Source organism: Mirounga leonina, unplaced genomic scaffold (assembly GCF_011800145.1).
Source record: "Mirounga leonina isolate KUSES-001 unplaced genomic scaffold, KU_Mleo_1.0 Mir_129, whole genome shotgun sequence".
Taxonomy (NCBI): domain Eukaryota; kingdom Metazoa; phylum Chordata; class Mammalia; order Carnivora; family Phocidae; genus Mirounga; species Mirounga leonina.
This window is the reverse complement of record NW_023270323.1, coordinates 19,129,218-19,154,427: the sequence shown is the minus strand read 5'-3', so window position 1 is coordinate 19,154,427 and position 25,210 is coordinate 19,129,218. Positions and strand designations below refer to the sequence as shown.

General features: G+C 37.1%; 1 protein-coding gene across 5 annotated transcripts in view; it reads left to right on the top strand.

The window, feature by feature from the left end:
• MRPL1 (mitochondrial ribosomal protein L1) overlaps positions 1-25,210 on the top strand; it is an 89,968-nt gene that overhangs the window by 9,704 nt on the left and 55,054 nt on the right. For all 5 annotated transcript variants that reach the window (XM_035004718.1, XM_035004720.1, XM_035004719.1 and 2 more), the window contains exons 2-6: positions 3,135-3,246; positions 13,015-13,273; positions 16,004-16,087; positions 17,700-17,771; positions 21,782-21,893. In XM_035004718.1, coding sequence (XP_034860609.1) covers positions 3,135-3,246; positions 13,015-13,273; positions 16,004-16,087; positions 17,700-17,771; positions 21,782-21,893 — 639 coding nt within the window. The remainder of the gene's footprint in view (positions 1-3,134; positions 3,247-13,014; positions 13,274-16,003; positions 16,088-17,699; positions 17,772-21,781; positions 21,894-25,210) is intronic.

Here is a 25,210-nt window from a genome sequence, read left to right as displayed (position 1 = left end):
GGGGACTCAGTTTCTCTTGCCCTCCTGGCTCCCTGTTTCTCACTCCTGGCTCCCTCCTGTCTCTCACTCCCGTCTCTCCCATAAGCCTGCTGATTTTTAAACTTCCAGATGTTAAGCCTTGCTGATTGTTAAGAACTCCTGAAATTCAGCTCCTCTGGTTTTCAAAGCCAGATGTGATGGGGATTGGTCTTCCCTGTGTGGGCTTCCTGGTGTGAGGGTCTGTTTCTCTCTCCTCTCTGTGCCCATGGTGTTCCTCCCTTCTATGGACAGTCCTGCAGGTCCATTTAGCTCCCAGCCACATCTCTGTCCTTCCTACCTTCTTCAAAGTGGCCTCTTCTCTACATTTAGTTGTGGAGTCTGTTCTGCCAGCCTTTGGGTCATTTTCTGGGTTATTTATACTGAATTGGCTGTTACCTAGTTGTGTCCCCAGGATGAGGTGAGCTTATGGTCCTCTTACTTTGCCATTTTCCCCAGAAGTCTCCTGATGTTATGATGTTGTTATTTTTGTGCATGTCTCTTAGTACACATGTGCAGGAGTTCCTCTAGGGCATATTCCCAGAAGTGGAATAACTGCATCATTGATATGTGTATGCCCACCTCATTGAATTATGCCATATTGTTTTCCAAAGTGGTATTCCGATTCATACTCTTGTCTACTATGTGTAAAATTTACCCTTACTTAACATTTTCAGCAATCCCAGACTTTTTAAAAAAAGTTACCAATCTGATGTATGTAAAACATTGCTACTTAAATGATCACATCTAGAAACTGTTACCTGTCCACAATTTAATCAAAGCCTGCTTGCTTTACTGAAGAAGTCTTGTGAAAAAAAATATTGTCAGCTGCAGTAAATAATATACATAGTAATGTGGTTGATTTACATGCTGATGTAATTTTAATTTACAGGCCAACTGACCACTCTTTAAATAGCAAGGTGGAATGATATTTTATTGTGGTTTAAATTAATATTTACGTGATTACTAATGAGATTGTGCATTTTCCCCTACATTCATGTATCATTTATGTTTCCTCTTAAATTAGAAACTTGTTTATCTCTTTCATTTATTTTTTATTTTTATTTTTTATTTTTTTTAAGATTTTATTTATTTATTTGACAGAGACACATCAAGAGAGGGAACACAAGCAGGGGGGAGTGGGAGAGGGAGAAGCAGGCTGATGCAGGGCTTGATCCCAGGACCCTGGGATCATGACCTGAGCCAAAGGCAGACGCTTAACGACTCAGCCACCCAGGTGCCCCTCTTTCATTTACTTTTTAATTGGGTTGATCTTACATATTCTGGATACTAATCCTTTGTTATATAGGTTGCTATTCTGTTCTTCCAGTTTTTTTTTTTTTTTATTTGACAGAGAGAGAGACAGCCAGAGAGGGAACACAAGCAGGGGGAGCAGGAGAGGGAGAAGCAGGCTTCTCACTGAGCAGGGAGCCTGATGTGGGGCTTGATCCCAGGACCTGGGATCATGACCTGAGCCTAAGGCAGACGCTTAACACCTGAGCCACCCAGGCGCCCCTGTTCTTCCAGTTTTTGGCTTGTCTTTCACTTTCTTTAATAAACAGATGTTCTTAACACTAATAAGTCACTTTTTGGCTAGTGCTTTTGGGTTTTGTTTGTGAAATTATTCCCTCCCAAACGTCAAAAAGATATTTTCCTGCATTCTAAAAGTCTTTAGTTTTGCCATTCAAATGTAAATCCTTAGTCCACCTAGATTTGATGTTTGAGTGTGTGTGTGGTGTGAGATAGGGATCTAAATATACTCTTTTCCGTATGGATAATCCCTTTCCTTAACACCACTTAATTGAATTATTCGCATAGTGATTTGTAATAGCATTTGTCATATTTCCAATATCCGCATGTGTATGGGTTTGTTGCTGGGCTCTCTTTGCTTTATTAGTTTGTCTTTCTCTACTTGTGCCAATAGCCAAGTGTCTTAATTACCATAGCTTCATAACAAGTTGATACCTGGTAAGGCAATTCCCTCCACTTTGCTGTTATTCTTCAGAAGTACCATAGGCAACTCTATGAATGTATAGCATATATGTTTATTATGTAAATAAAGAAAATTTAAATTTTTAAAATTATTGTTATTTATTTATTTATTTGACAGAGAGAGACACAGTGAGAGCGAGAACACAAGCAGGGGGAGTGGGAGAGGGAAAAGCAGGCCTCCTGCTGAGCAGGGAGCCTGATGCGGGACTCGATCCCAGGACCCCGGGATCATGACGTGAGCTGAAGGCAGACGTTTAACGACTGAGCCACCCAGGCACCCCTAAAATTTAAATTATTAAAAAGAAATTCAGGATACATATACATATTACATAATAGTAGAGCTAACATACTCTGTTGAGCCTGAACTGGATTAAGTTAAAAATAAGTGAAGACAGGGGTGCCTGACATGCTCAGTTCGTAGAGCATGTGACTTTCGATCTCGGGGTTGTAAGTTCAAGCCCCACGTTGGGTGTAGAGATTACTTAAAAATAAAATCTAAAACAAAAAAGTAAATGAAGGCAGAATTATTCAGTTAGATGTTTGATTGGCTTTAGTTTCAAGAATTGCAGTTTCTACTCTTAGTTTTTTTGTTTTTAAGATTTATTTATTTATTTATTTGAGAGAGAAAGAGCACAAGCAGGAGGGGCAGAGGGAGGCAGGGAGAGAATCCGAAGCAGACTCCACACTGAGCACCGAGCCCAACACTGGACTTGATCCCGCGATCCTGAGATCATGACCTGAGCTGAAACCAAGAGTTGGACACAACTGACTGGGCCACCCAGGCACCCCTAATACTACACTTTTTAAAGAATGGTTGAGACTCCGAAAATACTGACTATTTTTGTTTTGAAAAACATTGATTAAGAATGTAAAAATTAGGGCGCCTGGGTGGCTCAGTTGGTTGAGCGACTGCCTTCGGCTCAGGTCATGATCCTGGAGTCCCTGGATCGAGTCCCGCATCGGGCTCCCTGCTCGGCGGGGAGTCTGCTTCTCCCTCTGACCCTCCCCCCTCTCATGTGCTCTCTCTCTCAAATAAATAAATAAAATCTTTAAAAAAAAAAAAGAATGTAAAAATTATGGATGTAATGGTTAATATTAATATTTTACATGTTTTTTTTCCTTTCAAGTCTTGATACATCATCAAAAGCATGGTCTTTCCAAGATGGCTTATCAGACACCTCTTTATCCTTGTTCTGTATATGTTCAGGTGCCCAGCAGACATTTTGCTGCTGCTACAAAGTAAGTATTTTTTTTATTAATTTTGTTTGTTTTCATTTAAAATTTTGATTAAAAAACATTATGCTTTTGTCCCATAAAGATGTACAGGGACATACAGTTGTGAAAGTTAAACATCTCTGCTTTTTTGACCCTTTGTAGTTGTAAAGGAAAATATGACTTATAGTATACTATACTTAACATTTATTGAACACTGACATTCAATGGCTGATTTAGGTTCCGCAGCTACTTTATGTGGAAGCTGTTGTTAGCATGTTCTTTTTTGAGTTGAAAAGCATGGCGTTGAAAGATTATGTAACTTGCCTAGGTTCACAGAGGTAGTAATTGTTGGAGCTAGGACTTTGTGACATAATAAATATTTATATTGGTCTCTGCCTCCAGTTCCTGATACAGAGCTCCTAAAATTCCTGTAATCTTCTGAGTGATAGGGATGCTAGGAGCATCTATTATTCTAATATTTGGTCTTTGACCCAGTTTCTGATACAGAGCTCCTAAAACCCTTGTAATTTTCTGGGTGATAGGAGCATCTTTTGTTCTTTTTTTTTTTTGCATCTTTTGTTCTAATAAGGAACTCTTGGGGCTCCTAGATGGAGGCTGGTCACCAGAAAGACCAAGCCATGATTAGAAGCTTTCAGCCCCACCTGTCATCCAGAGAAGCTAGAGATTGAATTCATAATCAATCATGCCTCCATAAAAATCCCTGTATTATGAGGTTCCAAAAGTTTCTGGATTGGTGAACATATACATTTGCCCAAAGGGTGGTGCACCCAGACCCAACGGGAACAGAAACTCTTGTACTCCAGATTCTTCTGGACCTTGCCCTGTCCACCTATTTATCTGTATCCTTTATCATATCTTCTATTATATAATAAACTGGTAAATGTTAAAAAAGTGTTTCTCTGAGTTCTGTGAGTTATTCTAGGAAATTATGAAGTCTGTGGAGGGGGTCATAGGATCCCTTGATTTATAGCCAGTTGGTCAGAAATACCAGAGGCCTTGAATTGTGATTGGCATCTGAGGTGGAGGTAGTCTTACGGAACTGAGTCCTTAACTTGTGGGATCTATTCAGGTAGATAGTATCAGAACTGTCTTCCATTGTTGGATACCTGGCTTATATCAGATAATTGGTTGGTGTGGGAAAAAAATCCACACATTTAGTGTCAGAATTGTTGTTTCTTATTTAACTGTATATCCTGTTCTACGTCTTGCTTGCTTGCTTTTAACTTAATATATCTTGGAGATTGTTTCAGATGGAGCTGTCTAGTTATTTTTTTTATTGAGATATAATTGAAATATAACATTAGTGTCAGTTGTACAACATAATGATTCAGTATTTGTATGTTTTGGGAAATGCTCACCACGGTAAATCTGGTTAATATCTATCACTATACAAAGCTACAATTTCTTTTCTTGTGATGAGAATTTTTGAAGACTTACTTTCTTAGTAACTTTCAGATAGACAGTACAGTTTTATTTATTTTAAATTTTTTAAATTTTTTTTTTTTTTTTTAAGATTTTATTTATTTGCGAGAGAGAGAATGAGAGAAAAGAGCATGAGAGGGAGGAGGGTCAGAGGGAGAACCAGACTCCCTGCTGAGCAGGGAGCCTGATGTGGGACTCGATCCTGGGACTCCAGGATCATGACCTGAGCCGAAGGCAGTTGCCCAACCAACTGAGCCACCCAGGCGCCCCAAATTTTTTTATTTTTTTAAAGATTTTATTTATTTGACTGAGAGATAGAGAGAGCACAAGTAGGCAGAATGGCAGGCAGAGGGAGAGGGAGAAGCAGGCTCCCCGCTGAGCGGGGAGCCCGATGTGGGACTCGATCCCAGGACCCTGGATCATAACCTGAACCGAAGGCACACGCTTAACAACTGAGCCACCCAGGCGCCCCAACAGTACAGTATTATTAATAATAGTCACCATGCTATACATTACATCCCCGTGATTATTTATTTTATAACTGGAATTTTGTACTTTTGACCACTTACTGCCTCTCTCTGGTAACCACCAATCTGTTCCCTGCATCTGTGAGATTTTTTTTTTTTTTTTAATATTTCACGTATAAGTGAGATCATATGGCATTTGTTATTCTCTGACTTATTTCACTTAGCATAATGCCTTTAAGGTCCATCCATGTTGTCTCAGATGGCAAGATTTCATTCTTTTTTATGGCTGAATACTATTTCATTGTGTATATGTACCATATTTTCTTTATCCATTCATTTGTCAATGGACATTTAGGTTGTTTCCATGTTTTGGCTATTGTAAATAATGCCGTAATGAACACGCATATAATATTTCATTGTGTGAATATACAATAATTTATTTAACCACTTCCCTGTTTCCCCCTATGGCACACATTTATCTTCTCAATCTTTTGCTATTATAAGTGAATAATCATGTACATAGACCTTGTCAAAGATTATGAATGTATTTGTAGTATAAACTCTGAGAAATAGAATTTTTGAATCAAAAGATGTGTGCATTTATAATTTTGATAGGTAATAGGTAATACTAAATTGCCTTCATAGAGATATTGCTAATTTATGGCCTTACCAGTATATTGTATTAGAATGTCTACTTTTCCATATATAGTATAGTTAAAATTTTTGAACTTTGCCAATTTGATAGGTAATAAATAGTATCATCAAGTTTTAATTTTTTTTTCATGTCTGACAATGAGAGTTATTCAGTAGCTTGATGAGAAGTTGTGGTTATTTTTTTTAAGATTTTTTATTTATTTGTTTGAGAGAGAGGGTGCCCAAGCATGCATGCATGCTGGGGGGAGGGGCAGAGGGACAGGGGAGAGAGAATCCCAAGCAGACTCCTTGATGAGCACAGAGCCTGATGTGGCGCTTGATCTCATGATTCTGAGATCACAACCTGAGCTGAAACCAAGAGTTGGACGCTTAACCCACTGTGCCACCCAGGTGCCCCTGTGGTTTTAATTTTTTAATGTACTGACTTTATAATACACTAAAAAATCGTTTTTGTATGGCAAAAGAAAATTTTTTTTATCAGGATCTGAGACAGGGTGGAGAGGCTTGTGCTTGCTTCTCTCTTCTCTCTTGTCATTTTGAATCTCTTCGTTGGTCCATGTATGTGCATGTACTCATGGTTTGCGAGTGGCAGATCCCTGATAAAAAAGGCCACTTTGATCATCTCTGACTTTGGTTCTGTTTCTTTGTTTTTTGTTTTTTGTTTTTTTAAAGATATTTATTTATTTGAGACAGAGAGAATGAGAGACAGAGAGCATGAGAGGGAGGAGGGTCAGAGGGAGAAGCAGACTCCCTGCCGAGCAGGGAGCCCGATGTGGGACTCGATCCCGGGACTCCAGGATCATGACCTGAGCCGAAGGCAGTCGCTTAACCAACTGAGCCACCCAGGCGCCCCGGTTCTGTTTCTTTGTTGATAATAGGTTCTTTTTCTTCTTCATGTATCTCAGAATTTTTTATTGACTGCTAAACATCTTGTGTAGAACAGTTGAAGCCAAAGTACCTAGTATTTATGCCCGGGAATGCACATGCCTGTTGTCACTGTGTTGAATCAGTCCAGTCAGAAGTCGAGCTAGGTTTTGGTTTTGTTGTTGCTATGGTTACCACCAGCTTCAAATTTCTGTACTTTACCTTGTGCGTAGGATGGGGGCTGGGTTGCTTGGAAGGTTTTTCTCAGTGTTCCCGTTTTATGCTCTGTTTTCTGCCTTGCCAATGCAGGCAGCTGTGCCTCAGAGGGGGAGGTCTCTATACTCTGGCTCCTTCCCTAGTATAGATTGCTGTTGCTTATTAGTGCTTGCTAGTCTGGAGATGGGTGCAGGAGGGATCCTCTGTTTTCCAAACCAGACTTTATCTTAAGTGGGCGCAGTGTGGCTGGACCTTCGGGATGGGGTTTTCTTAGTATTTCTATCCCTTCTCCCCATGGTATTTATCTACTGCCGGTCTTTGCCAGAGTGTCCAGGCCCTTCCCCCCAGCTTTACTGTACTGTAGAGGATACTGTGCTCCGGACTGTTTCCTGACCTACCCCCAAGGGTAGAAGTTTTTGGTTTTTTTCTTCTTTCTTTTCCCTATACACATGGGTGATTACCTGTGCCCTACATGGTTTCAGGGTTACATGCCTTTCTGGCAGCAGTGGCTAATCTCTGTACCTGTACTCTTTAGGGAGGCTTTCTAGTCTCCTGGTCTGCTCCCGTCTTTCCCAGGAGCATCTGGTGGAGGTCTGTGGAAAGAGCCTACAAATTGAGTATGAATTCCCATTGTGTTTGAATGTCCCAGGGGCTTTCTAGTAGCCCTAACATTCTTACCTGTTTGCCTTCCTCTTATACTCTGCTACAGGTGAGAGTGTCCTGAGTATGCATGTGGAGTGGTAGAAGGGAATGTGGGCTGATTCTTCTTGGATTTAAGGCTACTTGGCTGACCTGTGATCTCAGCTTTGTGATGCATTCAAGAAAAGTTGTGATTTTATCCGCTCTCTAGTTGTTAATACTCTTTCCAGTTTTTATTTTTTAATTTTCATTTATTTGTATTATTGACTGGGTTTTATTCTTTTGGCTTTCACATTGTAAGCATAAGCAGAACTTCTTCATTTAGTTTCATGAATAAACCAGGGTCAGAGATATTAATGAATTTATTTACATGATTATACTGAGAAATGAGTTGTCCAGATGTTTGCATTCCATTAATAATTACATGCCCTAGGCGTTTTCTCTTTAGTTCTGTTTAGTTTGACAGAAGTTGTGTATCACCATGCCCCCCAACTTCCATCCCCCAATTCCTCAATGTAAAGGGTTTTTCAGCCTTGAAGGGACTTGGATCTCTGGGGTCACAGATCTTCAAAGGTCTTGAAGTGAGCTTTATTATAGCACTGAATTTTGTTTGTTTGTTTGTTTTATTTGAGTATGACCATGGAATTATTTTTCCTTTCATGCTTTTAGAGTTAAGGGACAAATGAGGCAGGGGGAGAGTTACTACCTGAGTGTAATCTCTTTCTTTTTTTTAAAGATTTCATTTATTTGACAGAGAGAGACACAGCGAGAGAGGGAACACAAGCAGGAGGAGTGGGAGAGGGAGAAGCAGGCTTCCCGCGGAGCAGGTAGCCCGATGTGGGGCTCGATCCCAGAACCCTGGGATCATGACCTGAGCTGAAGACAGACGCTTAACTGACTTAGCCACCCAGGCATCACTGAGTATAATCTATTATTACTCATTTAATCTATGTGGTTTAGGTACCCAGGTAACTGCAGCTAAATTCTCTTTGATTCAGACTGCCAGGCATTTTTCCCTCACCTTGGCAAAAACCTTTTTTAAGTATGATTTATTTTTAGTCCCCAAGAATCAAAGTATTTAAGCTCTCCTGATAGGGCCTTACATAATTGCATGAACAACAGAGGTCTTCTGGATATGATTCTAATGAATAAAGATATACATTTTTTGGAGGGTCATGGAAAACTGGCAGTGGGTCTGTTAAATTAATTATTGACAGATTTTGTTCAGTTGTGCTTTTTTTTAATTTCGGAAGAAAGTGGTTTTTTTAGAGTCCTATTTGATCTCTGCTATAATGACATTATGCTTTTTTTTTTCTTTAAAACAGTGTTCCATTTGTAACTTAAAAATATTTTTACTGAATCAGCTCAAATATTTTGTGAAGCAAGGACCAGAGTATAAATAAACAAATTGCTGTATACTCAATGCACTCTATGTATCAGACTTCTATTGGGTGTTGTATGTATTTTTGAATTTAAAAATCATGTTTCAGTCCCTGGGAAATTTGATATTAATTGCAATTTAAATGGACAGGTTCGGCCATGATAAAAAATTTTGTGGTGAAATCAGCATTTATGTAAAGTAAGTCTGTAGGTTACAGCTAGGACATTTATTTGTTTTGTTTCTTTTAGATGGAGAGTATTTTACTAAAACATGCTCTTTAGGCTCCTTCTTTTATTGGCCTCCCTATTCTTTTACTAAATATAAAATAAAAATGTGATTTCTCCAGTTTGGAAGATTTGGAATTTTGTGGAGTACTTCCAAAGTAGCTATTGAGGCATGTTGCATCCATCCACTTGGACACCTGCTTAGACTTGTCATCAGTCCAGAAGGACACCTGTGTCCCATTAAAAATGAGCATTGTCATTATCTGCTATTCTGTTGAATTGCTTATTAGCTGAGAGGATGCTGTTAGTTGTGGTAATAAGGATTCATTGAGGGCTAAAAAGTGAGAATGGAATTATACATTGGATTGGATTTTGAGTTTCTTTTTTAAAAATTTATTTTACTGTCATCTGTTTCTTTCACATAAATTTTATAGGACCTATATTAGTTTTCTGTTAACAAATTACCACAAACTTTGTGGTTTAAAACATTAGAAGTTTGTTATCTTGCAGTTCTGTAAGTCAAGTCTGTCATGGATCTCACTGGGCTAAAATCAAGGTGTCAGCAGGGCTTCCTTCCTCTCTAGAAGCTCTAGGGGAAAATCTGTTTCTTCTCTATTCCCACTTTTGAGAGGCTACCGACATTCCTGGGCTTGTGGCCACCTTCCTCCATCTTCAAAGCCAGGAATGGCAGGTTCCCTTTCATGCTCGAATTTCTTCTGTCTCTTTCCATCTCTTTCAAATGTAGGTGGGAAAGGGGAAAGTTTCTCTGCTTTCAAGGACTTGTGTGATTAGATTGGCCCCTGGATTATCCAGATTATCTCCCCATCTCAAAGTCTTTAGCCCTAAGCACATCTACAAAGCCTTTTTTGCCATGTAGATATAACATTGTTGGAAAACCATTATTCTGCCTACAACAGAACTCAAACCTTTTTCTAGAAATATTACTTAACTAATTTAAAACTCTATGGTTAAAAGATTATAGGTGTGATTTGAAATAGTGTTGAGAAAATATATGCTATTATCTCTAGCTCTTTTTTTTTTCCCCTGTTTTCTTAGGTTCAAACTCTTATCTGCTCTCTTAACTTACCTGTTGAACATATTTTCCTAGATATTTTGTAAACACCTTGTTAGCTTTTGTTATATACCAAACCACTCAAGAATTCTTTATCATTGCCCACACATCTGTGGGTCAGCTGATCTAAGCTAGGTGTGGATGGGTGTCTCTTAGGACTTTGTCTGGGCTTGCTGCACATCTGTGAGTCTGCACGTCAGTTGTGAATTGTCCAATCTAGCCTCTAGCCTGGGGCTCTGTGGGGGCAACTCTGTTTCGCAGTCTCTTATTCTCCTGCCTTTGGGGTGGCACAAGCATGTTCTTATGGAAATGGCAGAAATACAAGCATGGAAGTGGGAACACATGAAGCTTCTTATTGGCCTAGGCTTAGAGCAGAGAACTGTCACTTTTGCTTTATTATATTGGCCAAACTAGTCACATGACCAATCCAAGTGCTGGGAAATATGCTCTACCCCTTTAAATGGGAGGAACTGCAAAGTCACCAGCAAAGTGACTTGAATGAAGAGAGGGGATAAAGAATTAGGGTCAGTGATGCAACTGACCCCACACTCAAACTCTGTATTGCCCCAAACTGAACTCATCTCACAAGAAACCTGTTTTGCCTTTATTTCTGGTCTTAATGATACTATGCTATGTCTGGTCACCCAAGCCAGAAACGTAGGAAGTATTGTATAAAAATAGTCTTCTTTTTTCATCTTTATTTTTCTGCAGTATTTACTTTATAAATATCTAATCTCTCATCTTCTCCAGCCTCTTACCATCACTGCTGTCATATCTCCTTGAGAAGAAAGGGAGGGGCTAGTCTTTATATTGTCTCCAATCCGACTTCCTTCAAATCTATCTCTCATATTGTAGCCGGAATATTCTACTGGAAATACAGACGTCACTCCTATTCTGTAGCTTCTCATTGCCTCTAGCGAAGGCCCTCTATGATCTCGATTCTCCAGCCCCATCTTCAGATGTTTCTTGCCTTCTGTTTTGCCCTGTAGTTCAGGAGTCAGCAAACTATGTCTAGTGGGCCAAAAAATCTGTTCTGCCATCTATTTTTGTATGGTTCGTGAACATAGTTCTTACATTTTTAAGTGATTAGATAAAAAAAGAAAAAACAGTATTTCATGACACATGAAAATTATGAAATTTAGGCCACTTGTTTGTAAATAACGTTTTATTGGAACATGGCTACACTCATTCATTTTTCAGTGTCTATGGCTGCTTTCACATTACAGTGGCATAATTGAAATACTGAGGTAAGAGACTATAAAATATTTCCTGTCTGGCCCTTAGAGAAAAATTTTGACTCCTTCTGCTCTCGTCAGAATTTATAATAGCTCTCCTTGTGTACTTGTATTCTGTTTGATGACTCAGTAATTTTATTATGTTGTTTCTTTGCCTGGCTAACTCTACTTTTTAAGATAATAGCTTTATTGAGATATAATTTACATACCATTCAATTCACCCATTTAAAATGTACAGTTCAGTGGTTTTTAATGTATTCACACTTTTGCCACCATCACAGTGTTATTTTTAGAACATTTTTGTTAACTTGCGCTAAAACCTCATGCCTATTGGCAGTTAGGCCCCATTTTTCTAACCTCCTCTCCCAGCCTTGGACAATCACTAAATCTACTTTCAGTTTCTGTGGATTTGCCCATTCTTGATGTTTCATACAAATGGAACCATAAAATATGTGGTCTTTTGTGACTGGCTTCTTTCATTTGCATAATGTTTTTAAAGTTTATACTTATTGTAGCTTGTATCAGTACTTCATTCCTTTTCACTGCTGATTAATATTTTATTGTGTGGATATATCACATTTTGTATCCATTCATCTGGGTTATTGAACATTTGGGTTGTTTTTACTTTTTGACTGTTAGGAGTAATGCTGCAATGAACATTTGTGTACATGTTTTCATGTAGTCATATGTTTTCATCTCTCTTGGGTATATACTTCAGCTAATTCTTCCTTATCCTTCAAGAATTGATGTTAGGGTCATCTTCTCTAGAACACTTCCCTAGCTTCCTAGACTGGATTAAATGTCTTCCCTGCGGCTCCGAGAACACTGTGTCACAGTACTTACCCATTGTATTGAAATTATCTGTTTGCATGTCTGTATCCTCTATTCCTCTAAACTTTTGGAGAGCAGCATCAATGCCTTATCCAACTTTGCATCAACTGCAAACAGTACAAAAGTTTACTTAATATTTGTTCAACTAGAAACATTGTAAAGCAGTCTATGCTTTTGAATTAAAATAAACTTAAAAAATAAAAATAAAATAAACTTTATCTTTTGTTATTTTTTGTGTTTTATGTACATTGGCTTTTTATTTTTTATTTTTTTAAAGATGTTATTTATTTATTTGACAGAGACAGACTGAGATAGCGACAGAAATAGCCAGAGAGAGCTTGAGCGGGGAGGAGAGGGAGAAGCAGGCTCCCAGCTAAGCAGGGAGCCTGATGTAGGGCCTGATCCCAGGACCCTGAGGTCATGACCTGAGCCGAAGGCAGATGCTTAACCGACTGAGCCACCCAGGCGCCCCTACATTGGTTTAAAAAAAAAAAAAGTTTTTTTTTTTTTTAAAGATTTTATTTATTTATTTGAGAGAGAGAGAGAATGAGAGAGAGAGAACACATGAGAGGGGATAGGGTCAGACGACGTAGCAGACTCCCTGCCAAGCAGGGAGCCCGATGCGGGACTCGATCCAGGGACTCCAGGATCATGACCTGAGCCGAAGGCAGTCACTTAACCAACTGAGCCACCCAGGCACCCCCCCCAAAAAAATTTCTTAGAATATGTACTCAGATAACTGATCTTGAATTTGTCTTTTTTTAAGGCCTGCAAAGAAAACAAAAAAAGGTGTGAAAGACAAAGCATCAGATGAGAAAAAAGATGAGATAGAAAAAATAAAGTCATACTCCTTTATGGAAGGCGAACCTGAGGATGATGTCTACTTAAAGCGCTTATATCCAAGACAGATATATGAGGTGGAGAAAGCTATTCAGTTACTTAAGAAATTTCAAACTCTGGACTTTACTAATCCAAAGCAAGGTGTTTATCTTGATTTGACACTGGATATGGCACTGGGGAAAAAGGTATGTAGACTCAACTAAAATAAATTTATTTGTGAACAGGAGCTGTATGAATTGCTGTTTCCTAATTTTTAAAGTTCCTTTTTTCTTATAATAATTTTTGGGAAGTCTTATGTTCTTTCTATACTATGGGATGAAAAATTTTGTTTTTATTTTCCAAATATAAAAATACGTTGAACATACTCTGCAGAGTCGATGAACATTTATCTCCTAGTTACCTGAAAATCACTGGTATAAATTTCATAAAGTAGTGTTAAAATTAATTGAGGTATTACTGTAACTTTGAAAAATGACTTAAGCTGCCTGGGTGTCATATTCCTTTTCTGTAAATGAGGGTTTGGGATTAGAGGTATGTTCCTTAGAGTCCTGCGTTGAGACTAAGTTTGCATCAGTGGGGTGCCAAGCCCCTCACTCTTGCTTCAACCAAAACTTTTCTGCTTTATTTGTTTATATGCAGTTCCTTGGATGACTTTTGTTTATAAAACTCTAAAAGTAGTAAAAATACTGAATTAGAGTTGAGGTCCATTACAACTCTAAATCTCATTTAAGAAATCTAATTTTCTTGGAAATGGTATTTTAATTTTTATTCTGAGAATGTCTTTTGGTCAAACTAGAAGGTACAAATTTTTGAATACAGTGTAACAACTTCAACAACAACAGTGGTTGAACACTTAGGAGGAGGCTGTATAGTGTAGCGCTTAATAGCATGGGCCCTGGAGTCAAACTACAGCACAGGCCAGAATCCTGGTGTCACCACTTACTTGCTTTTTGACTTTGGGTTTCTGGTTTAACCTTTTCAGATCTATTTTTTCCGACCTCTTTATAAAGGGAGATAAAATGCTTAGTTTACACAGTTTTTAAGAGGATTAAATGAGGCAGTGCATGTAAAGGACTTGCTAAGTGTTTAATAATCACAATCAACATTTACAGGAAACTTTCTGTGTACCAGCCACAATGCTAAGTGCTTTGCATGCATTTTCTCATTTAATCCTATAATAACCTCAAAAGAGGAAGCTGAGACAGAGAAGCTGAAGTAACTTGTTTATGGTCACAGAATAAGAGGTGAAGTTAGGATTTGAATCAAGGTCTATCTTATTTCATAGTTCTTATTTCTTAGAAACAGTTTATACCAACCATGCTGTAATTTTATTTTATAGCAGTTTTACTGTTAGTTCTTTTATTTTAAAAATGTTGTAGTATCCAAGATGATCACTTTCTCAGTCAGCCATTAATGTACTGTTGACCCTTGAATAACATAGTTTTGAACTGTGAGGATCCACTTACATGCAGAGTTTTTTTTTTTATAAAGGCAGTATACTACTGTAAATGTATTTTCTCTTCCTTATTTTCTTAATATTTTCTTATCTCTAGCTTTCTTTGTTGTAAGAATACAGTATCTAATACATACAGCATACCAAATATGTGTTGGTTGACTGTTTATGTTATCGATAAGGCTTTTGGTCAATAGTAGGCCATTAGTAGTTAAGTTTTGGGGGAGTCAGAAGTTACATGCAGCTTTTCAACTGTGTGGAGGTAGTGCCCCAACACCCGAGTTCTTTAGAGGTCAACTGTGATTCATAATGAAGAGTTGTAGGACCACAAGCTTCATTTCAGAAATGAAAGCCACTTGTAGACTATTAACATTGAAAGGGTACTGTTGTTTTCCTAAGACATTTTTTGTTTTCGATAGAGTGCTTATACAACAAGCCAGTGTTTCCCCAGTATTGTGATTACTTGCCATTGAAATATTTACTGAAACTAGTTGTGACATGTTAATGGCAAAGGAATGCCAGTCAGTAAAATTGAGTTGCATGTCTGATGTCAAGTATGCTTAAGAGTTCGTTCTTTTTTGTCTGAAAAGAAATCCTCCGGAAGTTATCTCTACTCAAAGTTTTGCTAAAAATATAACCTTTCAATCAGTCTGAATTAGGGAACAACCTTTTTTCCCTTTCTTCTAGACTTTAAAACTGCACCAAAACTATGGGCCTAGATTTTCCATGTGAAGTCTAAGTGATATGAGCTACAGGGCTAGACAGGTCCTTGGCTAGAAAACAACAAAGAAGTTCTGAGGCCCTGTAGAATCTCCATTCATATTTGGGTGCCTTAATGCATGCCATTATATATTTTGGATTTTCCAACCGACTTCCCAAAAATCTTTGAAAGTGGTGGGCAGTCCATGTTGTTTCAAAATAGACCCACTCAGAAGAGCCTTTCAGACTTGGCATTCTGTCTTAGATTTAGCGTTAATAGTGACCTACTGAGCAGATTAGCTGGATATTTTCTGTCGTCTATTATGCATAGCTGTGCTCATGTCCTCCTTGATGGTGTTAAAAAACTACATGTTCTTTTGAATTTAATTCAAGTTAGTAAACATTTATTGATATCCATCATGTAGAAAGCATTATACTAGGTGCTGGGGAAGATATGGATATGCAAACACATCACTTAATACATGAGAGATTGTGATGAATGATGTAGAGGTAGAAGCCAAGTGCTGTGGCAGTATGGAGGTGGGGAGAGAGATGCAGATTTTCATTATGATTTCTTAGAAAAGAAATAGAGTCTCTTATGCTTTAAATTGTAATCAGTGAATAGTTCTAGATTAATTAGAGGACATGTGGTAGAATTAAAATGTTGAAAACAAAACATCAGTTTTGTTTTTTTATAGATGTGAGATATATAGAAAAGATGAATGAATTTTTCATTATTATTTTTCCATTGTTGTGTATCTAGAAAAAAGTGGAGCCATTTGCCAGTGTTCTTCGTTTTCCATACCCATTCATTTCAGAAATCAATAAAGTTGCTGTATTTACAGGGGTGAGTAACCTTTGTCAACCTTTCATATCATTTAATTTTTTGTACATATCACATTAATCAGTGCTTAGATTAACTGAATGAGTAGACTATTCACATAGTCTTATTTTCCCCATTTGAAGCAGTTAGATGACTTATTTGAGGTTATGTCATTTGAGAAAGAGCTAAACTAGAAAATTAATTTCATCATTATTAATCTACTACATTATGTTTCTCACAAGAAACTGAAGAGAAATAGAGAATTTGTCCTACTACCTCCTGCTTCCTACTCAGTACTCTCTTCAAATAAAAACAATAAAATTATTATTATTTTTTAAAGATTTTTATTTATTTATTTGACAGAGAGAGAGAGAGGAAGAGCACGTGTGCACACATGCAAGCACACAAGCACCCAAGCAGGGGGAGCGGAGGCAGAGGGAGAAGCAGACTCCCTGCTGAGAGGGAACCTGATGTGGGGCTCGATCCCAGGACCCTGAGATCATGACCTGAGTTGAAGGCAGATGCTTAACCGACTTTGCCACCCAGGTGCCCAGTAAAATTGTTTTAAAGCAATGGGCCCACTTAGTGCTGTGAAGACACAGAAACCACACTTAAAAATACCTAGTCTGGAAAACCAGGAAAGTCGAGGTTGTAACAAATAGAATCATATGGCTCTTTGTCAGTCTTTTTGTATTATAAACATTTGAAATGTATTTATGAATTTGTTTTGTAGAGTGTTTTCATTTTTTTGTATCTACTTCACTTTCAGGGAAGAGATTCTTTACTGTTTTTTTTCTAGAAAAGTGGAGAATATAGCTGTTGGAATGCTACAAAACTTGAGTGACTTAAGGGAGTGATATATTTTCACAGTAAAATGAAATGGCATAAAGGGAACATAGAAGATAACTAATACTGTATATATATATATATATTTAAAGATTTTATTTATTTATTTGACAGACATAGCAAGAGAGAGAGAGAGAGAGAGCACAAGCAGGGGAAGTGGGAGAGTGAGAAGCACGTTCCCTGCTGAGCAGGGAGCCTTATATGGGGCTGGATCCCAGGACCCTGGGATCATGACCTGAGCCGAAGGCAGACGCTTAATGACTGAGCCACCCAGGCGCCCCTACTGTATATTTTTCTTTTGAATTTTCAAACAGCTGGCTAAATTTTTTTTTTTTAGTTTTTAATTCTAGTTAGTTAACATACAGTGTTACATTAGTTTCAGGTGTACAATATAGTTTTGATTCTAGCATTCCTTAAGTAACTTTTCCTCTTTGGTTTGATAAGATGTCTCCATTTAAGTTAGCAAAACTAAATATATCTTAATCTTTTACTTTTGGAAGATGATGTATTGAAGGCATTGAAGAATTAGATTGAGCCACTTCTTAGGTTCCTAATATGTCGTTTCAATGTATTTCCTCATGTGTTAGTCAAGAAACACCTTAATCAACTACAAAGTAAACTTGTTCAGTATACAGTATCTCTGATACATCTGATTGAGAAATGATGCATTTTGAGTTAAAAGTAAAAACCACAATTTTTATTTTGAACTGTGATATTATTTCTTACAAAATACTTGAAATCAGACTGAATTTGTTTAAAGATTGATATTCAAACTATTGTATTTTTATAGAATGCATCAGAGATTAAAATAGCAGAAGAAAATGGAGCTGCATTTGCAGGAGGAATTAATCTAATTCAGAAGGTACAGTGTTGTTTTCATATTCATTAGTTATAGAAATTGTTCTGTTATCTTTGCCATGCATTGATTTATTTCATGTGAAACATAACCACTATGCCTATATCTTTTGACAAATGGTTAGTAAAGCTTTGTAGAATAGGGAAAAATTTTCCTACTCTTTTGAGTCTCAAAATCAAGCTAAGAAAAAACTATCCAGACAGTCTGATATTAATTATGCTTGATTTACATCATGATTTTTTAACCCCTTGTTTCCTATATGTTTGTGAGAGTTTTTGTGGGTAGACTGGAAAGAGCAATATGACTCTTTGTGGTTTTGAATGCAAGATTTAAAATGAAATTTAAAAGGTAGTGATATCATGAATATCACTGTTCATGTTTTGAAGATCAAATATTTGTTCTGCCTTCTTGGAGTGAAAAGTGTGATTAACTTCACAGATCACAAAGGATAATATCTGACCTCTGTAGTAATACAATACTTCTGATTACTCTTAACTTTTACTCCAACCACTTCGGAGTGGCACAGGCTCAGCATGAGGCACCAAGTGGTTATGTAGCCTGTGTTAAGAAAGTAGCAAAGAATTTGTGGAGCTGGTTTGCAATCAGAACAATGTTGTTTTGTTTTGTTTTGTTTTGTTTTTTAAGAGGGAAGAAGAGGCATGTGTGTTGAATTTTGGGCGTTCTTTCTTTCTTTTTTTTTTTTTAGATTTTATTTTATTTATTTGACAGAGAGAGAGAGAGATAGCGAGAGCAGGAACACAAGCAGGGGGAGTGGGAGAGGGAGAAGCAGGCCTCCTGCCGAGCAGGGAGCCTGATGCGGGACTCGATCCCAGGACCCTGGGATCATGACCTGAGCCGAAGGCAGACGCTTAACGACTGAGCCACCCAGGTGCCCTTGGGTGTTATTTCTGAAAATACAAATTTCTAAAGTGTTCTAAATTTGTTTATAGAATGCCTTTTTGTTTTTATTATTTATTTATTTATTTATTTTTTAAAAGATTTTATTTATTTGACAGAGAGACATAGCTAGAGAGGGAACACAAGCAGGGGGAGTGGGAGAGGGAGAAGCAGGCTTCCAACAGAGCAGGGAGACCGATGTGGGGCTCGATCCTAGGACCCTGGGATCATGACCTGAGCCGAAGGCAGACGCTGAACGACTGAGCCACCCAGGCGCCCACCTTTTTGTTTTTAGAACAGGAGAAAGTGATTTGAAAATTTCTCTTTGCTCCATATCCAGATTTTGATTTGGGGAAAGTTTGCACTGGGCCCTTCCTTTGGGATGTACAAGAGTGTTTGTAGTGTGTTTTTTTCCACCCCAATAGTACTCTAAATGTGGTGGGGATTCTGGATTTTTAAGGAGAGTCTCCAGAATGATTTTTGGGAATAGCACTGGTGGAAAATACGAAGAGATTATGCTTTCATACAGACTCTGGGTCAAAGTCAGAGGGTGGTATCCAGTTGTTTCTGATGTATCATAAGCTTTAATTTAATAAAATTATTAAAATTCTTTTAATTTTTAAAAAATAAGCAATACCACAGATTCTTTGGAATTAGAGAATAGAGCTTAGTTTCTGGAGCCAGAGAACTAACTATTCTTATTAAATCAGTGTACCGCCTTCCATCTGTTGTTTTTTTTTTTTTTTCTGAAAGCATAAGAGTGTCTTGTAGAACTGTCAAAACAACAATAGTTTAAATGAAGTTAAATGTTAAGCAAGAAATTACTTCTCAAGAAAGAAATGGTAAGGGAGCAGAAAGTCTTCTGTAGAATTAAGTTTATTAAATAAAACATATTTGAAAAAGTAACCCAGGGCGCCTGGGTGGATCAGTTGGTTAAGCGACTGCCTTCGGCTCAGGTCATGATCCTGGAGTCCTGGGATCGAGTCCCGCATCGGGCTCCCTGCTCAGCGGGGAGTCTGCTTCTCCCTCTGACCCTCCTCCCTCTCATGCTCTCTGTATCTCATTCTCTCTGTCTCAAATGAATAAATAAAATCTTAAAAAAAAAAAAAAAAGAAAAAGTAACCCAAATAAGGAAACCAAGTATATTTTGAAATTATTTGGTAAATAAGACGTTACAGTACAGAATTTCTCTTTAAGGGTGCCAGTGGTGATTGATTACTAGAGGGAAAATGCCAGTTGTATAAGGCATCACTAGCATATTCTTGCAAGTTACTCCATGGAATCTTTCAAAGCTTATCCATGTTATTTTATTTTTTTAAATTTTCTAAAGATTTATTTTTTTACCTGAGAGACAGAGTGTGCACACAAATGGGGGGAGGGGCAGAGGGAGAGGAAGAATCCTTAAGCAGAGTCTGCCCGAGCTCAAGACCTGAGCCAAAACCAAGAGTCAGCCGCCCAACCGACTGAGCCACCCAAGCGCCCCTCATCCATGTTATTTTTAGAAGCTATTCAGATTATGAAATAATTTCAAGACACTTTTGGTAAATAGTATCATGGCTGTGATTTTTTTTTTACACATTTCTGTATTTTTTAGTTAGGTTAAATACTATTTTACTTAGCACTTATAGAAGGTAAATGTAGGGTAAATTTACTGAACTAATAGTCATTTTTTAAGTTAGGTCTTTAATAAATTCATTTTGTTTCAGAACTTCATTTTTATGGTTTTGTATTATTCCAAGAGGTGATCTTAAGGTTAACTTTAACATAACTTTTAAACAGTTTTAAATTTAAAGGAGCGTGTCATAAAATCCGTATTGAAAGGTCTTAGAGTAGAAATTTCACACACAGTTCTTTGACGTTTCAAAATTGCCTCTGTTTTCATATTTCTATGAATAAGAGCCATTGCATATGTTTGAAATCTGGATCTGCTCTTTATAAGTGCACAGACTGACTAATCTGTCTTAAGCCCTCAGTTTCCTGATCTGGGATGTGTGGTCAATATTAGTACTGGCCTCATAGGGTTATTACAAAGACTGGATGAACTAAATCATTTGACATGTTCAGCAGATTGCTTGGTACATGTGGTAAGTGCTCATTTAATGCAAGTTGTTACCATTAAGGGGACCACAGTAAGTTATTTAGGGAGTAAAGAATTTGGAAAAATAGGAATAGTAACAGGAAGGTAAAATTCCAGAGTCACTGCTTAATTTTGCCATGGTACAAGATTTTAGGGTTCACTGTGTAACCCCAAACCATGTCTTTGAATGACATATTGTGGTAATATTATATGCAAAAAGAATCATTGGTAAAATATTTGTTGTCCAAGCAGTATTATTCTAAAAAGTTGCTTTTTTGTAATCAATTAAACGTTTTTGTAATCAGTTTGTAATCAACTAAATGTTTAAATGGAGTATATTGTAGTAGTCTAATAATTATTTCGGATGCTTGCCTGAATTAATTAAAACTGTCTTTTAAAAATTGGATATTATTCTTTTTGCTATTAAAATGGAATTAGAGTGTGGATAAATAAATTATAAATGAATTTGTCTTTGACCATCCCACTCCTCTTTTATTTTTAGTTATTGGAGGCAAATAGAATTTTAGTTTCAGTTCTTTGTGAAAATAATTATAGATTAGTTCTCTTGATGCTCTAAATTTAGGAAAGCAGTGTGGTTGCTAGTGATTTGGTTGCTAGTGATTTGAGTATTATTAATTTAACATATGATATATTGCAAAATTTTCAGCATTGTTTCTTCAGTTTTAATGGACATATGAATTCAACTTTGTAGGATTATATGAGCCATGTATACACATCAGTGCTATCTTCTAGTTGATTACACCTTTGCCTAACATAACCCCACAGAAGAATTAAACCCAGTAAATGGGTTTTTGTTTTGTTTTTAAAGGATGTGGCTATTTTTAAAAGAGAACATCAGAAAATGTTTTGGTTCTAATGGTTTTCATAATTGGTAAATGTGTTTGTAGGATCTTTGAAGGAAAGAATTGTGCTTAATGTCTGTTTTCTAAATTATAAGGGAAATTACAACATTATACTTTATTTTCAGAAGGATAAAGCTTTTCATATAATCTAAGGTTATCTTTTTTCCCCTGATTTTCAGATTTTGGATGATGAAATTCAATCAGACTTTTATGTAGCTGTTCCAGAAATAATGCCCGAGCTTAATCCATTAAAGAAAAAGCTGAAAAAAAGATTTCCAAAACTAACTCGAAGTAAGGGAGAATTCTTTTTACTATTTTTATATGCTGTCAACAACTTTCTAATATGTATGTTTAGTTATAAAACAAAACTGCTAATATATATGTAGAGTAAATAATACGTTCTGGTATTTGAATTTCATGTTGTGTAAGAACATGTGGATTTGATTTTTTTTTTCTTTTGGCATTAATATTGGTAATCTAATAATTTGAAAACCTAGTTACTTTATGATACCAGTTCTTTAAATTTAGGCCATATTCAGGTTTGAAATTAATGGCACATATTACCCATCAGGTATGTTATCATACTGTTTTATTTTATTTTATTTTTTATTTTTAAAGATTTTATTTATTTATTTATTAGAGAGCGAGCGAGAGAGAAACAGCATGAGAAAGGAGAGGGTCAGAGGGAGAAGCAGGCTCCCCACTGAGCCGGGAGCCCGATGTGGGACTCGATCCCAGGACCCTGGGATCATGACCTGAGCTGAAGGCAGTCGCTTAACCAACTGAGCCACCCAGGCGCCCATCATACTGTTTTATACTTATTTATCAATATAATATGTATGCTTATTTATGTCAGCATTCAACATATATATTTATATATTATATATATACACACATTTATATACACATATATGCATATATATATGTATATATGTGTATATAAATACTTACTGTGTACATGACTCTGTAGATATTTCCTTAAGGAACTTTCCCCTTATGGATATTTCCCCCTTAAGAAATCTAGTAGGAGGTAATGTTGCTACATAAATAGCCATAGTGTTAAGTATTATATGATAAATTCACTGGATGCCAAAGGTGTTTAGTAGAGGAGGATTTCACACATTGTTGGGGAAATCAGAGAAGGCATGCTGAAGGAGGTAACATTTATTTATTTTTTTTTTAAAGATTTTATTTATTTATTTATTTATTTGACAGAGAGAGAGAGACCGCAAGAGAGGGAACACAAGCAGGGGGAGTGGGAGAGGGAGAAGCAGGCTTCCTGCCGAGCAGGGAGCCGGATGCGGGGCTCGATCCCAGGACCCTGGGATCATGACCTGAGCCGAAGGCAGGCGCTTAATGACTGAGCCACCCAGGTGCCCCAGGAGGTAACATTTAAACTGTAACTTGAGCGGCACCTGGCTGGCTCAGTCAGTAGAGCGTGAGACTCTTGACCTGGAGGTTGTGAGTTCAAGCCCTACAATGGGTATAGAGATTACTTAAAAATAAAAATAAAATATATTTTTTTAAAGATTTTATTATTTATTTAATTGACGGAGAGAGACAGCGAGAGAGGGAACACAAGCAGGGGGAGTGGGAGAGGGAGAAGCAGGCCTCCCGCCGAGCAGGAAGCCCGATGTGGGGCTCGATCCCACGACCCTGGGATCATGACCTGAGCTGCAGGCAGTCGCTCAACCAACTGAGCCACCCAGGCACTCCTAAAAATAAAATCTTAAAAAAGAAAATAAACTGTAACTTGAAAGGGGTGCCTGGCTGGCTCAGTTGATAGAGCATGTGACTCTGGATCTCAGGGTTGTGAATTGAAGCCCCACGTTGGGTATGGAGCCCACTTAAACAAACAAACAAACATAAAAACTGTACCTTGAATAATTGGATGAGTGGATTAAGGGTGGTATTATTTTATATGGAAGGAATCTATTAATGATATACATTGAAGTAAGTCAGATATTATAGGCCATGTACAAAAAATATCAGTTAATTCTCTTTGGCTTGTAGTGAATGGTACCCCTACATTGAAATGAAAGAAAATAATGGGAATCATATTGGAAGATGGATACCATATTGAGAAAGATCTTGAATAAGATCCTAAGAAGCTTGGACTTTTATTCTGTTTTTAGCAGGAATCTCTTAAAAGTTCTTATTATTTATTTATTATTTATTTATTTATTTTTAAAGATTTTACTTATTTATTTGAGAGAGAGAGCACAAGCAGGGGAACGGCAGAGGGAGAGAGAAGCAGACTCCCCGCTGAGCAGGGAGCCTGACGCGGGGCTCGATCCCAGGAACCCGGGATCATGACCTGAGCCAAAGGCAGCTGCTTAACTGACTGAGCCACCCAGGTGCCCCTCTTAGAAGTTTTTAAAATGGGGAGTTCCTTAGAGCTTTAATCTAGAGAGAATTTATAAGATGTATTGGCATTAATCAAAACTAGAAGTTGGGAGACCAGTTTAAGTGCAATTGCCAGAGACTAATAAAGGTATTATTTAAACTAAAGTCTTCATGATGAGACTGTAGTAAGGCGATAAATGTCAAAGACACTAGGTCTTTGTGCTACAGTTAGGAATGGACAGGTTGAGGGAGAGAGAGCCAGGGAGTCATATGATGCTGAGATTTTGAAGCCTAGGGATCTCCTAATAAGTTGATATTAATGGAAACAGGTAATAGATTAGGGAGGAATATTAAGTTCATTTGCTGACATAGTTTGGTTTGGGTGTGCTGAATTTGGGGTAAATCTTGTAGTATAAACAGAACAAGTATTTCAAATTGTTTTAGTAGATTCGTGTTCAAATTTTAATTCAAGTTGAACTAATTCATCAAACATGATAGCCACTAATACTTAACCTGAATTATAGATCATGTTCTGTACTTTAAGCAAATTCAAATGTCCTCTCCGATTCTTTTATTGTTGTAGAATTTTATTTGTTTTTGGTAACCTGCACTGAATAACACATCCTTATTAGATATCTGACTGAGGTTTGGTACGTTTTGTTAGGGATATCCATTATGGGAGTATCTGTTGTCATGGAATCAGACTTATATTCTTTCCTAAGTAAAACCTGAAACTGAATATTATTTTAAAAATTTAAACCAGAATTACAGTTGAATTTGATGAAAATATTTTTCATAATTTTTTTGTTTCTAATTAAATTCAAGCTCACTAAAACCAAACAATACTAAATATAGTCAATTAAAAGTGAAACTGAATACCAAATATATCAGTATCCTGTCATCTCCTTGCTTTACACAGTGAAATGATTTTTCATAGAAATTAACTTTGTCACCTTTGCTACTTTTCCATTCTCTAAATAATCCTTTTGGCCTCAATTTTCTTTATTCTTTAGGCTTGAGTTATTTTTATTACTGTTTTCATAATAAAACTTGAGACTATTTTTTAGCCTGAAAGGTTTTCAAATAATTTATTTCTTTATCTCAAATAAGAAAACTGTCCCTTTAAAATGTTTATTTTTTTAATTGACTTTCCTTTATTTACACTTTCATAATGAGTCATAGCTTCCATATACAATGGTCAAGTTTCCTAGCTATGTAGTCCCCCCGCTTCCATTTGCTTTAACAAAGCATGAAAAAATAGA